Source organism: Chlamydotis macqueenii, chromosome Z (assembly GCF_036417535.1).
Source record: "Chlamydotis macqueenii isolate bChlMac1 chromosome Z, bChlMac1.mat, whole genome shotgun sequence".
NCBI classification, from domain to species: domain Eukaryota; kingdom Metazoa; phylum Chordata; class Aves; order Otidiformes; family Otididae; genus Chlamydotis; species Chlamydotis macqueenii.
Genome location: NC_141593.1, coordinates 2,669,764 through 2,685,767, shown reverse-complemented (window position 1 = coordinate 2,685,767; position 16,004 = coordinate 2,669,764). Strand labels below are relative to the sequence as shown.

The window sequence follows — 16,004 nt, the reverse complement described above, 5'->3', positions numbered from 1 at the left end:
ATTTCATTTTGGTGCATTTCAGCAGTGTCAAAGTTAGGTGCCTTGTCCAAGGTGGAAGGAGGGGAGATGATGCTCCAGCCTGCAATTTCCAGGCTGAGATGACTTGGCCCTGAAGTTCCTCTCTCTGGCTACAGCAGGAGGGAGTTTAGGTGGCGAGCTGGGCCTACATGCCTAAATTTAAGAAAGCTAAAGAGAAATAATGACTTAAAGGACTAAATTCCTCATTCAGATTCTGCTAGCTCATGTCTTTTGTTTCCTATTATAAAGTACGGCTGTGCATTGATACACAGTGCAAAGGTATGAGGCTTTGTATAGGATTGCTTCTTTTAACCTACAGATAAAATTTTATGCTTGATTCCCCCTTTTTCCTTGTGCTGCCACTATAATGAATTAAGGGATAATAGGAGTGTGGCTCTTACAACACAGTTTAGACCACTGAATGCTGAGATGTGGCTCTATGAAATGCATGGGAGTGGCTAACAAATAAGAAATTATTGAATTTTCTATTTCGCAACGTTAAAGTTGGTATGAGTAGACCAGGATTTTAGTGCATGTGGCTTCTGATTCAGTTGTCGTGAGTGGAATTAGTTTTGATGAGCTCCGTAAATATAAGGGAGAATTGGACACTTGGAAATGCTGTCCCCATGATGACCTCTGCCTTTGAATTCTTTTTTTTTTTTTTTTTTTAAAAAAAAAAGCAGTCTTTCCCTCCCCCTGTTAACGTTAAATGTCAACAGCTGTATTTTGCTGCTGGTACTTATTAACTTTCAGCCTTGTCTTTTTCAAGCATTCTTTGCTTTAGAAATGAATTAAAGCTTATCACCAGGGAAATGTAAGTCTTCCAGGCTACCTTGGCTTCTCAAAAGATGTGTTTGTTTTTTTTTTTTCTTAAATAGATTGTTTAAATTACTGACTAGGAACCTCCTAATTATGCTACATTAAATTCTGATTGTGGCATGGTTTGTTTTGGTGTCTATTTTTCTATCTGTTGAAACACCATTACAGTCAGTAATTACAAGGCGTGACTCCATTGTAAAGAAAAGATGATAAGTTATGACTATAGTTGTAGTTAATCCTTTTACCTTTTTAACCTGAAAGCATTTTTTCCAGTTCTTATTTCCTAGTTGAAGCCAGTTGTCCTGATTTCTTGGTACTACACATTCACTTTGCATCACATCATTGGATGATCACGTAGTTGGCCGGGGAAATTTTATTTATTTTCTAATTTAACCCATCCTGTCCATCCTTGTAGACTGAAAAGGAAGCAGGCTTTTGGGAATGGAGGATTTTTAGAAGGTTTTTTTTTTTTTTAATATGCCTTTGCTGCCACTTTCATCTAGTTATATTTGTCTACAACCTGTATATTGTTTTTTTTTAATTTAAAAAAAAACCACACATAGACTTTTATTGCTTTTTTCTTCTTTTATATGTGCTGAGAATCCTAGGATTTGTTGCAGCGTTGTGGCCGTTATCTTGGCCTCGTTGGCCATTTACTGGTGATAGGTATGGATAACCCTTGTGTCAGGGGTCGTTCCAGATCTGATCCTGAAAGGCAAGGCTGAGAAAAGCGAAAATACATCTCTGCTGTGGTTGCTTTGTAAATAGGCAGCTCGTCTTTTCCAGATTGTTAAATTGGTGGCTATTGCACTGACAAATATAATTACAGTATGTAAATTATATTGAAAATATTTTTGTCTGTTTGATGCATACTAAATTTAAGCTAAGTTATAAGGTGTGCTGTTTGGAAGTGTGGAAGATACAAGAGTGGAGCTACAGATAACAAGTTTATGCTTGTATTTCCTACTGATGAAGACTTTCACACAAGTTATTTCTATGGGTAGGTGATGAGAATATCACTCTGCATGTATATACATTTATTATACATTTTTGCATGATTATACATGTAGGAGTGGTACAATTTTGACTTGAGACTATTGGTGCCTTGTGTCCAAATATAATTTCACTTGTGTAGACATGTCTATCTAAAACAAAATTTCGCTTCTGCTTTCGGAGAACTTAGTGAGAAGCGAGAGAGACAAAGAGCTGAAGGAAGAGTGCATAGCTCCTGAAATTTTGACAACCTATTGAAAAAATGGTCAAATAGTCAATATTGTACTTGACCCTCGTATCTTCTGCACTGGACTGTTTATTTTTGTAGATCACATTATATATGTTCACGCTGAACTCTGATGATCAGACTGAAAGAAAACATGCCTCTCATGATTGAGTCCCGTTGTAACTTCTGCATGTAATCTAATCACCAGCTCTCACAAATAATTAACTCAACATCAGCCAGCTTAATTTTGAACTTGGTATTCCATTATTTTGTAATTGCCTTTTAAAAAGACAAAGATTGCCTCTCAGTTAATTATCAGGACTTCTTTTCCAGTCATAATCATCAGCGTTTCATGTTATGAACAGTTTGGTCTTTAATACATTGGCATTTAACTACCCATTTATTTTTGTTGGGTCTGTTTTAAGTTTGTAATATAACATTGTTTGATGAAAGTGTTGTTTTGGAGGCGGGTCTGATTGGAAATATTTTGTGAATTTCTTCATACCTTGTTGCAAAACTTAGCTTTAGTATGGCTTGAGCAATATGGTCACTCTTTAATGAAGTGTTTTGCTAATCACAAAATAGATGTTTCTTAAAAGAGTGGGTTGAGTTATGTTTCAGGGACTAAATTACAAGGGGAAAAAAAAAAAAACCCACACCACAAAAATACCCACCCTAAAAACCTTAGTGGAAACAGCTTTTCAGAGAACTAAGTTTGAAACTTTTAGTTCATCGTGTTCTTTCTGTCTTCAGCAGCCACTAAACACTCCTAAAAGAAACCAGTCTTTCCTGAAAAAATCTTGTGATTTTATTCTTTGTGACTTTTAAAGATTTCTTCAGTAATTTTGTTGCTCTGAAGGGCTTATCTTGCTGAACACGTTATTAGTTTATAATTATTTTATATTATCCCATAGAAATTAGAACCTCTATGTATCATACCCCTAAAGAAAAGGCCTGCAGGCACTCAACTGCCGGAACTGCCTTGGAGTTAAAGAATTGCAGTAGCAAAGCTGCTGAGCTTTGGCCCAACTTGTTTTTCCATTTCATACTTATTATCGTGGATGAAGTCTTGGGCCAAAGAAAGTTTTGATTCTGCCATTTGCATTTGGGGAGTGGGAACTCCAACCACGTTCATCCACTGTGAATTGATAAGCTGTAGCTGAGGTTAGGCATTTGAGTTAAAAACATGCATCCTTTCAGAATTACAGTATTTATCCATTCTCTCTTTGCTTCCACATTAATCCTTGTCTTGAATCTGACTTTTTTTTTCTGACCCTCTTCTGTTTCTAGCATGCTTTTATTTCTCACAAGAAAATAATCTGTCATAACAAAATAGACCATAAATATCTTTTTGCTATTCCTCAAGAATAAATTCCAGAATCCTGTAAGCAGTTTTCTCCCTGTTTTCCCCTGTAACTTTGGTGACCAAAGATGCACATGGTAATCATATTGAATTAAAAACATATTTATCACTGCGCATTATAGGTTTTTTTTCTTGTTATTCTTGATCTTAAAAAAAACAACACCAAAAAACATAGCCACTTTGAAAAATTCCCTTGTCCTGGAGAGGCAAATGTTACGGAAGGGAAGTTGCCTAATGTTAAATTTATTGTCACTGGATCAGTTATATCAAAAAGTTAGTTTTATTTAATCAGCACTAAAGTAATGTAAGCTATCACATTTACATTGAGTTCTGTAAAATTCTCTAGATAAATATCTTGTCTTGCCAAATTTAATGTCCTGTAACTTACTATTTTTTATTTTAAACCTAAGGCTTTATCCTTTTAAGACTGTAAATGTAACATTGTCAGATACAAAGATGTTTATGTGTTAATGTAAAAGATAATACACAAATAACTGATACATTTATAAATGTATTTTTCTTACATTTGTATTTTCTGTGTATGCAAAGGTTAAAATGTCTCTGTAATCTCAGACTGAAGTTTAATAATTAATATAATCTATAGTTCTTTAAGAGCTTTGTGTAGGAGATTGCATTAATCCTTAAACAGCTTATTTATACTTTTAAAAGTGTCTTTCACGGTATGCTGAGTTCTAATCCACATTGCTTTTTCTCTCCTTCTGCAGATGGACCTCCAGTCATAGCTCATTATGATATATCAGACACAAATTCAGACCCAGAAGTGGTAAATGTGGACAATCTGTTGGCGGCTGCGGTAGTTCAAGAGCACAGTAATTCTTTAGCAAATCAAGACTCAGGATCTACCTGGAGAAACAGAGGGCTGCTGGATGAACTGAGTGCTGACAGAGGTTTGTTCTTCTCCTCTGATACTTCTTCCAGCGTCTCAGTCGGTGTCTCTCCCTTTCTTGCTTTCAGTATTTCTGTAGTTTATACAGTTTTAAAAGCTCCCTGTGTGGATTCTGCAATAAAACGGTATAGGTGCTTCTAAAAAATCTCTGACATGTATTCTGAAACATAACTGATAAAAATTGACAAAGATTCCTGCAATGTATTTTTGACACTAATTTTCTTAATTATTTCTTCTCCTCCTTTTCCCTCTAATTAATTCTTGGAACTTAGGTCTGGGGTTTTGGTGTTGGGTTGTTTTTTTTTTTTTTTAAAAAGGAAGGTGAGCTAAGCTTGTCAGTGAATGGTTGATTATGACGACCCATGCCACCAGGTAATAAACCGACCATAATCTCATTTTAAGTACTGTAGTTTTCTGTGTATGTCTTTTTTGTCTCTTTTGTTTGTCTCTATTTCTTTAAAATACAAGCATTAATTATTCCCATATTCCATCTGCATTTCTAACATACCTTAGAAAATTGGACAGACCAGCATCAGATAAAGATGACAGGTGAAAAGGTGCTGGTAAGTGGATTTAGCATCGAGAGGCAGCAAAGACATTTCCTTCAAGAAAGCAAGAGCAGGAATACTGTCGAAGAATTCAGAGGAGTTCATGTAGCTCATAAAAGTTGGTCAGCTTCACCAAGTGATGCAACTCTTCATTAACAGAAGAGTTAAGCAACAACGTGAAATGCTACTATGCTCTGGGTGCAGAGAGCTAACAGGGAATATTTCCTGTCAACTTCATTCCGTAGCCTTGTATGCCAACGTACTGCCTTCCTTTCCACTATTTTTTTTCAGTACACATGCTAAGATTTTTAGCTGCATAAAGCATGGATTTTTGCCTGCTGTGGTGGGGCACAGCAGTCTTTTGTTTGATGCTGTGTTTTCCAAATGTAAGCCTGGCAAAGGGCACCCTCATTGGAAGTGTCCTGAGCTCTGAGCTACTTTTCAATGTATATAAGGCTTAAAGAAATACATGTGGCTGATTTTGAAAGAGATGTTCCATTATTATATAGTGGACAAATCCATTATTCGAATATGAGAATCTCTGTTGCATTATTTTCACTGTGGTCCGTGGCTGGATGTTGTTCCAGCCTTTTTGAAGCTAGCTGGTGTTTTCCAAGCTCACTGGTATTGTCTGCAGGATAGCAACTGACTGGTAGTTAGCTGTTTGACCCTTAACAAGCCCACTCCCTTATAAAGTGGTTTATTAAATGATTAGAACAGCTGAATTTAACTTTATTATATAGCATTAACAGATTGGTGCTTCAAAGGAGTGTAAGGAAATAAAAAGTAATGTTTCTTACCAAGCTTTCCTCCACTTTCCACTTGTGTGTACAATGCTGCGATGCAGGTTGAAATTTGTCTTCCTTCCTCCACCTATATCCAAGGGAACTTGTAAGGAAGAGGTTGCCAGGTAAAAGAAAACTAGAAAACTTCAACAAACTTCTTCATCCCTGACCCTGTGGGAACATGTCCAGGCAAATTTACTCCTGGTGCTACGGCCGTGTCAACGTCTGAAAGGACGAATCTCTTTTTCTTCCTGCATACACCTTGCCCCAGAGCCCTGGAGCCTCCGTACACCTCCGACTGCACATTTGTCGGTACTGGCCTTTTCTTACCATGTCTGGGATTGCACGTTTGGAAAGCAGAATTTTTCAAATCTCATTCCCAAATTTAATCTTCAACCACTATCTAGGTTAACAGACATTAAATGATGTATTCCCATGGGAAAATAACAACGTAAGCTTTATCTAAGTAAAAAATCTTTTTAAGACACACTATCACATCTTTGTGCATGGGCAAATATTTGGGGCTGTTTTGCAAGCCCTGATGTTGCAGGGCAAACAAAATATCTCCTTTGGGTGTCGTCCTAATGTTCGTGCAAAGGAATTAACAGTGTAGGCATGTTATTAGGCATGAAATTTGTATGGCCAGAGGCTGTAAATCTATCTGTAGGATATAATCCTGATTTACACACAGCTACTGTTGCAATATTTATGCTGCTAATCATGGTTTGTCTGCTGCTAATTACGTCTTTGTTGTCTGAATGTAAAGCTATGGTAATACATGAAAACTCTTTTGGAGCGCTCATTTATACCTCTGGGGATTCATTTGGGGGCTATTTAAGAGGTGGTCTGCTTTGCCCGTCTGCCAGATGTTACCCTGTCTAGCACAGGGTGCAGGATGATGGCACGTCATTAATGCATTAATACAATATTTTAAGGCAAGTTGATATCCACACCGGTTCACGTGAATAAATGACCGAGGGTTGTGTTGCTGCTCTGCTGCCTATACTGTAGCAGCAGTGACGTTCAGGAGCGGGGCGATGCGAATCACCGGGGCAGTGATCACGTAAAGTTCCTGATTTGCATCGCCAGCACATGAATCAAAGCCTCCGAGCACTTCCATTTCATGTTTCACAGTGTGCCCAGCCGCTTCTATTAAATACCCATGACCTACTTGGGGGCTTTCTGGCAGTTGGTGGTATCTGCCAAGAAATGTTCAGCTGAACAGTAATGTCAGGAAAGGTCTGCCTGGGCTATTAATTCGTTTTAAGTTCAGCTGACAAATCTTTTTTGTCTTGTGAGGTGGAAACTCCTCCTTCAGGTACGTGACAGCACACAGGTTTCCTTCCCTTGCTAACTCTGATCAGACGTTGCACCAAGGGTCTTTCCTTTCCAAAAACTGAACATACCGTATGGACTATGCCCCTCTGTTTGCTTGCATCCTTTCCAAGTACTTCAAGCAGTCATTAAGTTTCCCTCACGCTTGCTTTACGTTTAATTTTTCTCTTTGTGTCCTCTTCATCTACCTGGGGGTATAATCAGTTCTGCATGTTCGCACACCTTTGAAATTTGGTGGGCCGTTATTGCATCCTCCTCCTCTCGTCTTTGAAGAGGTATCCAGACAAACTAGATAGACGTAATATATTATTCTAATCTCAAATTCCCTGCTCAATAAATTATTCTTCCCCGGTGTAATACAGCTGAGTTAGTGGTTTCAAAGAAGTATGTAGTCTCGTCTGCTTCAGGGCTGCCCAGCATCCGCCAGGTTACTGCTGAAGAGAGACAGTAGAAGTAATTTTTTTTTTTTTTTAGGAGGGGAAAAAAAAAATAGAAGCTATATTTTAAATTGAATTTTTTTTTTAATTGATTCTTTAAATAACTTATTTTCTGTAAAACAAATAATCATTTTGGCTGTTTTGAGTTTTCCATGCAAATATTATTGAATCTGTCACAACACAACTTCACTGATTGTGGTGAAGGACCTTCTTTGCAGAAAAGGCAAAACCTGCCACACTTGTTGTGAGTATTTAGAGCCGACTTGTTTGACAGACCAATGAACTGGAGAGCATTGAGGAGCTGCAATAAAAAAACAACGCTGCTATATACGGAACTTATGAAAAACAGATTTTTTTTTTTTCCAAGTATTTGTAATAATGTTAGCGCAGATGTGTGAAGCAGTGTGACCAGAAACTGATGGGTTTGATGTTTTTTTTTCATTGACCAACTTCCCTTATTTTTTTTTTTAAAACAAAAGAAAGTTAATTTTCCTTGGTGTGTGTGATGTTTCTGTCCAGCCTATAGGCTTTGTTTGCCACAGTACCATTGAGTGTGATTTATTAACAATCAATTGTCTTGTTTCTTTATTTCAAAGAGGTTTAGGCACAGTCTAACTCTTAGCATTGTTGTAAAATAACAGCTGGAAAGCCTAATTACATCAAGCATTCTTGATGCGATAGTCTGGCTTTGTCCACATTTGTGTGATGATGCCATCAGCAGAGCTGTTGTGACTGGATCAGTCCAGTGGTCATCCTGTAGCAGGTGTTGAACTGAAAATTGGATAACTTGATCTAATAAGATTTTCCAATCTCAGTGTTTCAGCCTTTTCTTTTGTTAGCTTGGAAAATTCCTTTTCCAGCTGATTTCTGAGTTGTGTAAACAATTCAACATTGGCTGTATTTGCATTTTTCCCATCTGTAGGTCATTTGGATGCAGGCTTCCTTGCAAGCGACAAAACCTCTTCTGGTAATGTCCAGATCAATGAAGAAATTAATATCGCCTCTTCTGATAGCGAAGTAGAGATTGTTGGAGTTCAGGAACATGCCAGGTACGAATTCCTTTTTCTTGTTCTACTGTTTCTGTTATTTCGTCAGAATATCAGTTTTGCCAAAATTCATAAAGATAAAAAACCTACTGACTTTCACTTCTGTAGTTATCCGTCCATGGCTGATGCCCAAAAGGTACCAAACGTTGCGACTCGACATCAAACATTAACAGGCTACAACATATGTAGTATTAAAATACCAAATACTGAGTTACCAAATTCATATAAATCAGGAATTAAACTATTAAGGGTGTAGTGTGAATATGCAAATACATAAGCAAAAATATTTGTGGCTTCTTGTTTCCTTTCAAAATATTAACTTACTTTAAGCATTTAATCAGCTTCCAGTTTATTTAATTTATCAGTAGTTGTAAAAATGCTGTGAACTTTTCAATGGTTAATGTCATAAGATAGCCTTTTTAGATTAAAAATTGGATCCTTGTGAATCTTGTTTGTATTTCAAGATACAAGAGAGTTCAAATCCCCAAAGCAGATGAGGGTAAGGAAGCCAGAGGTTTCTCTCAAGCTCAAACAAAAAGCTGTCCAGCTGTGCTTTAGCTATATTCTTGATAGGCATTTTTTTATGTTACTCTTCATCTTTATTTTATTATCTTTCCTTGGCTTAAGGTATTATGAAGCAGTTGAAGACTGCCATTTTCATGTAGTATGGAAAGTTAATTTGGTGGAATAAAAGCAAGTTAAAACAGTATGCAGACAAGCTCTTTCTAAAACTAGTCTACTACTTGGTGGTGCTTGGAAGCAGAAAAGGTGTGTGAGGGACAAGGAACAGAGCTGTTCCTCGTTGCCTTGAGAAAAGGAAGAAGGAAGGTGTATGGGACTCAGTTTCCCAAGCAGGAAGAGCGCAATCCAGTGCTGTTGGATGTGAGAAAAGGAAATTCTGAGGTGCTGAAGGAAGAGATTTAGTCATTGCTTTTAGAATACTGAAAGTCCTTGCATGGCTAACTGTTTTGGAAGATGCTAATTCCTTAGGAAGTAGCTCTCCGGGCTGTTTACCCAGCAGACCTAGGGCTTGGAGAATCTTTTTCCTAGTGATAAGCCCCGTGGACTTGTCCTCCAATAGTTGTTCCTGTAAATCTGTCTAGCGCTGTGTACACACAGCCCTTCTGCTTGTGGTCGCCTGTTCAAAAGCTTCCAGTGCTGCTTGCCTCGGTAATAATTTACCGTGTACAAGAATGGAAATGTTAAGTAAATGCAGAGGTGCTGTTTAAAATCAGTTTTAGTAGATGCGGACCAAAATAATTTCAGCAAAGACAGACATAAAGCGCACTTCTGTGCTTTCCTTCATTTCCATCTCCCGAAGACTAGTTCCGACCAGCTCCGTTGAATACTCACACATTTCAGTTGTTGAAATCCTATTGAGAATTTTATTTCTCTTGCAGGTCTAGGCTTGCAGTTATGAAGTATTGATGGGCTTCTGACAGGGTTGTCGTTTGGAAAAGGTTTAGGTTTTTGATCAGTATTTTTTGCATGCTTAGTTAGTATGGTGTTTGGATTCAGTTCTTTTTGCTCACACTGTTTTTATCATGCTGCATATTCCATGTCGTCGTTGGACTGGTGTGAGTCGTGAAACCCTAGAGTTTTTCCATCATCTGTAGTTTTTCAGATTGCTAGTGAATTGGTGGCGTTTCTCATCGTTGGAATATTACTTGGCATCTACTCAGGACATCAAGTCATGATTTTCAGTTTGTTTATTTTTTGTCTAATAGATTTTATCATGCATGTGTATAAAACAGTCTTCTTCTGTTTTTCCCTAGGTCCCCCACCCACCCTCCCTCCTTTTGTGGTTGCCTTTACTTGATCTCTTCCCTTAGCTACAGATTGGAAAGCATGTTCCCTCAGCTAATGTTTGATTGAACGTTTTGCTAGTGGCTGCTTGTGTGACTTGCTTGAGGATAAACATGTTTATTTTTGCAAGGTATCATTTCTATGAGATAATTTACAGCTTGCTTTTTGTCATCTTCAGGGAGAAAAATTAGTATTAGCTTTGCCTAAGTGTTGAGGACTGTTCTGTATCACAACGATGGACCATAGTCCCTGAGACCGAACATCATACTTAGTTGCTTTGGCTACGAGCTTTTATTGTCAGTTATGCTTAAAAATACTTCTTAAAAGAAAAATCCTCTATATTTGTTAGAGTTCCAGTCTCTTATTACTAACTCTTTGCAAATACGTACTTTAACTATGTATTTTTAAGACTGAAGAAGTAATAAAAAAGTCATTCTGAACATCACATCCAAAACTAAATACCATATCTGAGAAGGAAATGAGATATTTGTATTCAGAGAAGTTAGATCTCAGAGAATGAGATTTTTCATTCTATTTCACGAAACTCTAACCAGAGCCAAGAGAGATAAGCCTAACCTCTGTAGTTCTGGAGAAAATAAATTGCACTACCTTAAATTAAAACACATAAAATGTAAATGTCAGGGATATTTGACCAGTGCAGAAAACGTGGGTTCCTAAAATACAGTACACATGCCTTTGTAAAGAAACAGGAAAAGGTTACCCCAGCAGCCCAGTATCTCCTACGTATGTGTGCAGCCAGGAGCAGCTACAGCCACCACCAGTGCTTACAGAGCAAACCAATTTTCAGAGCACTAGGTACAAAGTTTTACTAGCACTTGTTTAAGATTTACAGCTGGGAATGCAGGGACCATCTTAAAGACTCTAGTAAATTCCTGTCATCACTTCAACGTATTAAAAAAAAATTAGTCTGTCTTTCATTTTGACTTTTTCTAATTGTTATTATCTTGTACTTCAGTTGTCACGTATCTATGATGAATATAGTAAGTAAAAATACTGTGTAAATAAGTGGATGTGTACCTCACTTCAGCCAGGCACTTGAGTGTGTGCTTACCTTTAAATACTGTTATCAGTGAGCATTTCCCAGTGTGTTTGTAATTTTTAGTTACGAAGACCAAAGAAAAATCAAGTGTAATGGCTGTAATAACGTAATTACAAGATGTCTCTTCTAATTATTGTAATGAAAGTTTCATTTTTTTCTGTATTTTAACATGGTTTTGATTTCACATAGAAAGATAGCTTTTCTTTTTGCCTCATCAAGCCTCACATAAATTTTTTCTCTTCTTAAAAGTCCAGTGGGTAAAACTGCTATCAGGAAACTATGCTTCTGAATAATGCATGGTATTACACATGATGGGGCAGACTTCTTCAAGATCTTTGGGATCCATGCACATATGGGTGTGTGCATAAAAACACACATTTTATACCCACTGGCAGAATTCAGTTCTTAAAGATAATGTAATCCCACCCCAAGTTTAAATTTAAGTTTAGTCTCAGCTTTGTTACTGGGTATTTAAGATGTCATGGACTCTACAAATGGAAAATCCAGGAGGATGTTTTGGAGAGGGACATGTTAACAAGATGCATAAGTGATAAACCCCTGCAGCTAAGAATCTTGTGCAAGAATTCAGCAATAGCTTTAATACTTTGTGGTTTTTGTGCCTTGCTACAGGTGTGTGCATCCCAGGGGAGGTGTGATTCAGAGCGTGTCTTCCTGGAAGCATGGCGCAGGCTCACAGTACATTAACACTCAGCAAACGCAATCATGGACAGCTGTGACTCCCCAGCAGAATTGGTCTTCGCCCCCAGAAGTAGTAGACCTCACTTTGGATGAGGATACCAGACGCAAATATCTACTGTAATGCAGTGTCACTGTGTTTCTGTCCCCGACCCCTTCTCCCCTTTGTGGCACCGAAGTTCATTGTTAAAGCTTCAGCTTCAGAAGTCCTGTTCCTGGCATTACAAAATTCCAACTCACAGAGTTTTTCATTTCCATAAGAATGTAGTATAATTTCAGTATCATTTAAAATGTTTTTGCCTTCTCAAAGGAGGATTCCTTCCAGCATTAAAACCCAACAGCACCAAATTTAAAACTCATCTACACTTACTAACTCGTGTATGTGTTAATCTAAAGAAATAACTGTGTGCAAACTTACGTCCTCCCACCTTTTCCCACCTCCAACTTCAGAACAGTTTTAATCTATCAGTATATTGAGTTTGTTAGTAGAAATTAGTGTTTTGCTGTGTGAGCATCAGTGATTTTGAGAAATGCTGTGTCCTCACTGATTTCAGTGGAACTGGGGGTATTCGTCAGTTCCGAAAACTGGGCCAAGAGTGTTTATACCTATGCTGATTTGGTTACGTTACCAGCAGGAGGGACTGACTTACATACAAAGGCCCATAACATATGCACTGAACAGCTTTTAAGTAAAGGATTTTTATTTTCAATGTAATTTATAGTTTACACTCTTTTCAGTGCTGAGTCTTCTGTCTACTTGACTACTGTGTTTCACTGATCATTTCCCACAGCTTGTTATGGTTTAAAATAGTACCAGTAGTGACTGAGTAACAGCTGATTATTGCAAAAGCACAAGAAAAAGAAAAGGAGTAAAAAGGCCCCGCATCCCTCTCCTTTTTAAATATAGCTGAACTTTTTTACCTCTGTCTGAGTCTTGCCTGGAGTAGGAGAGAAACTAAACATTTTGTTCGCAGTCCTCATTTCTACTCTTGTTTATTTGCTTCATTGACCATCTCAAAAAAAATCAAACAAACAAAAAAAAAAAAAACCCGAACAACTTGCAAAGCCCCGGTCTGGCAGACCACTTCAGCAGCTGCGTCGCATTCAGCTCGGACAGTTGGCTGAAACTTGTGGGGCCATTCAAGTGCTTGAAACTCTGTCCTAAAGACATTGCAGGATCAGGGCTTAAGGTTTTGATTTTTTTTTTTTTTTTAAAAAAAAAAACCCCTATATCTGCACCATTTTCCTAGCTTTAGGTCATGTCTCCTGTCCTAGTTCTGGAGTTGTTTTTAGAGTATGATCCAGGAAACACTTTCTACCAGAATATTTACTCTGCCATAATCAGTGGAACTCCTTACTTGAGTGGGCTGCGGTTTCTGTAGCGTATATGGGAATTCCTGCCCCTCGTCTGTCATTCTGAGCCTTTCTCAAGGCAAAAACCAAAGATAGACTTTAACAAGATGATATTCACTTTAAATGTCTATTGTGCAATTAAAATGTTCCTTTGTATTCATAGTGTTTCTAGTGGGAATTTTGTACAGCTCTGTCATCAGATGTTTTGCCATTTAAGGCTGAGCAGGGGGTAGTCAGGACATGGAAAGTTCTATTTTCTTTTTATGTTGGCTGGTTTTTAAATTCATTTGGCTTTCAATAATTTCATCTGTGGGCAGAAAAATATAAATAAAATTACCTATGTTGTCACATAACTTAAAGGAAAAAAAACCCCAGCAGTGGTGGTATGTTTAGTAACAAACAGCTTTTTCTTTAACCAGCAGAATGGTTATGGCTGCACTTCAAAGAACAACTAGGTAAGGGATTGATATTCTAATTTCAAGCTTTCTAAAACATTGAACATAAGTGTATTGCATGGCCAGAAAAGTGTATGTGGTGCTTCTAGTGACCGATTTCTTTCTCTGGGGGTGGGAGGGAGGGAGGGAGCAGCACGTGGATGGCGCCCGTTCACATTGCGGTAGGGAAAAGCCCTGTACCACTGGGGCTCTGTATCAGTAGTGGCTGTGCATCTTTTCTCCGCCTGTTTTCACCACACGACTCAGCCGTCGTTTCAGTGTGCTAGCACACGTGCTGTAAAGGTAACTTTGGAACAGTGATTTAGTGTGGCTGCTTTTTCCTGTTTCACAAAGTCTTTTAAAGATCAGTTCTGAAGAAAGCTGCAGGGACCCATTTGTAGTCCTTCCATGAAAAAATGCAAACTCTCCTGTTTTTCAGTTTGTATATGATGTGACTTCCATGTATATATAAAAAACGACTGCATCCTAACCAAACTTCCTCCAATTGTGCACTGTGTTTGTTTAAACAATCCATGTATTGTAGTCTGATGCAGGTTTTCTTTTATTTAAAACACTACATATTTTCTCTTATTCTTCACAGCTTTGAAAGGGTAGCGATCTGAAAACCGCAATCACTGGATAGCTTGGAAGTGGTTTTGGTTTTGGTTGGTTTTTTGTTTTGTTTTGTTTTGTTGTTTTTTTTTTTTTTTTTAAAAAGAGCAAACAGTGCCTGGATCGTTTTGCTCTTCTCAGCAGGAAAGAGAAATGCTAGCCGTTGTATGGCTAAGACCCAGTGCACTTGGGGCTGGATCTGGAACCCTCTGGAGCTGATGCGGGGCTCCCCATCGACTTCAGAGTGCGCTGGCTCAAGCCCGTCACGGTTTAGCAGCTCCTGAATTGCTGGAGTGTGAACTTGGAATCTTCTGTAGTGAAGACAAATCATTGCTTGGAATATAAATGTTTAAAATGTGCGACTCTAGTTAAAAAATTTGATTCTTCTTGACACTCATTATTTAGTTCTCATTTTCCATCTAGTATTTAATGGTCTTTGGAGAAAAAATAATAATAAAACAGAGTGTTATATATATATATATAAATATATATATTTTTGGTGCAAGATGAGACCTTCTGTTTTTTTGAAACAAGTCTGTAGCATAAACTATTTTAAGACAAAATAAAATAGAGTGTATTATTTAAACAATACCAACTTGTTTGGGATTTTTTTTTCCTCCCACTTTCATTCAATACATTGCTGTTTGTCACCTCCATACTGGTATTTGTCCCACTGCATCCCCTCGTCCCATCCTCAGCGGGTCTTCTGCTGAGACCATTTGACTGAGGGAGCGATGTTCCACTCGGATTTTCTCACGCAGCCAGGTAGTGCTGGCAAGCTCGGATCTACTGCCATTTGAAGTGGATGCGTAGATCAGCTCTGAAACTCTGGGCAGATCCTCGCACACCACGAGAGGTGGTGCCAGGCTGAACAGTGTTTGGAGAACCACTACTACACCGGGGAATTTACAACCGCAATCAAAGAGAAGGACGGCAAGTATAACTGCACTGTGCTAAACTTAGGGTTCCGCTGCCTGCCGGTCTTCTCATAGCCAATATAGGAATAATAACAACAAAAACCCATTACACCTCCAATTTAAATAGGAGTTTGCTTTAGTTCTGATGTTTTTACCACGTGAGAAGGCTCTCAGTGGAGTGGATAAGGAAAGACATTTATCCACGTATTTTAAATGTCAAGATGGATAACGAGAGTGAAGTGAGCTGGCTTTTCAGCCCCACTGAGTTCTTGGCTTTTGTGAAGTTTGAAAATCCAAATTCTGGGTCTGGTGATGGCTGCAGAGATGGACGCCAGACTCGGATTTTATTTCATGTGTATCACCAGCTGTGGGAGAACAGCAGTGTGGGCTTCGGTGTAGATGTGGAAAGATGAGAGCTGAATGAAAATATTCTCCTGAATCTTTTCTCCATCACCAAGAGAGACCCAGAGTCTTTGGACTTCAGGATACACTGAATGGAAAGCTTTAAAATTTCTCCTGCAGCAGTCGGCACATCCCACATGGCTTGGGCCGCTTTGCTTTCGTGTAGGAGCCTCTTGGCTTTGTGGGAACAGTCATTTCTGGGGCAATAAAAGAACTGAAAAAAACTACTTGCCCAGGTTAGATTTTT

At 38.3% G+C, this 16,004-nt stretch overlaps 1 protein-coding gene across 8 annotated transcripts in view; it reads left to right on the top strand.

Annotated features, from left to right (window-relative positions):
• The window catches only part of ARK2N (arkadia (RNF111) N-terminal like PKA signaling regulator 2N), a 46,743-nt gene extending 34,151 nt beyond the window's left edge, over positions 1–12,592 (top strand). For 7 of the 8 annotated variants that reach the window (XM_086770395.1, XM_086770391.1, XM_086770392.1 and 4 more), the window contains 3 exons: positions 4,145–4,327; positions 8,354–8,480; positions 11,974–12,592. In XM_086770395.1, the coding sequence (XP_086626521.1) occupies positions 4,145–4,327; positions 8,354–8,480; positions 11,974–12,163 (500 nt within the window). In that variant the 3' untranslated portion in view covers positions 12,164–12,592. Of the gene's footprint in view, positions 1–4,144; positions 4,328–8,353; positions 8,481–11,973 lie in introns of those variants that run through there. The other variant, XR_015261434.1, reaches the window with a different exon arrangement.
• Positions 12,593–16,004: the final 3,412 nt, after the last annotated feature.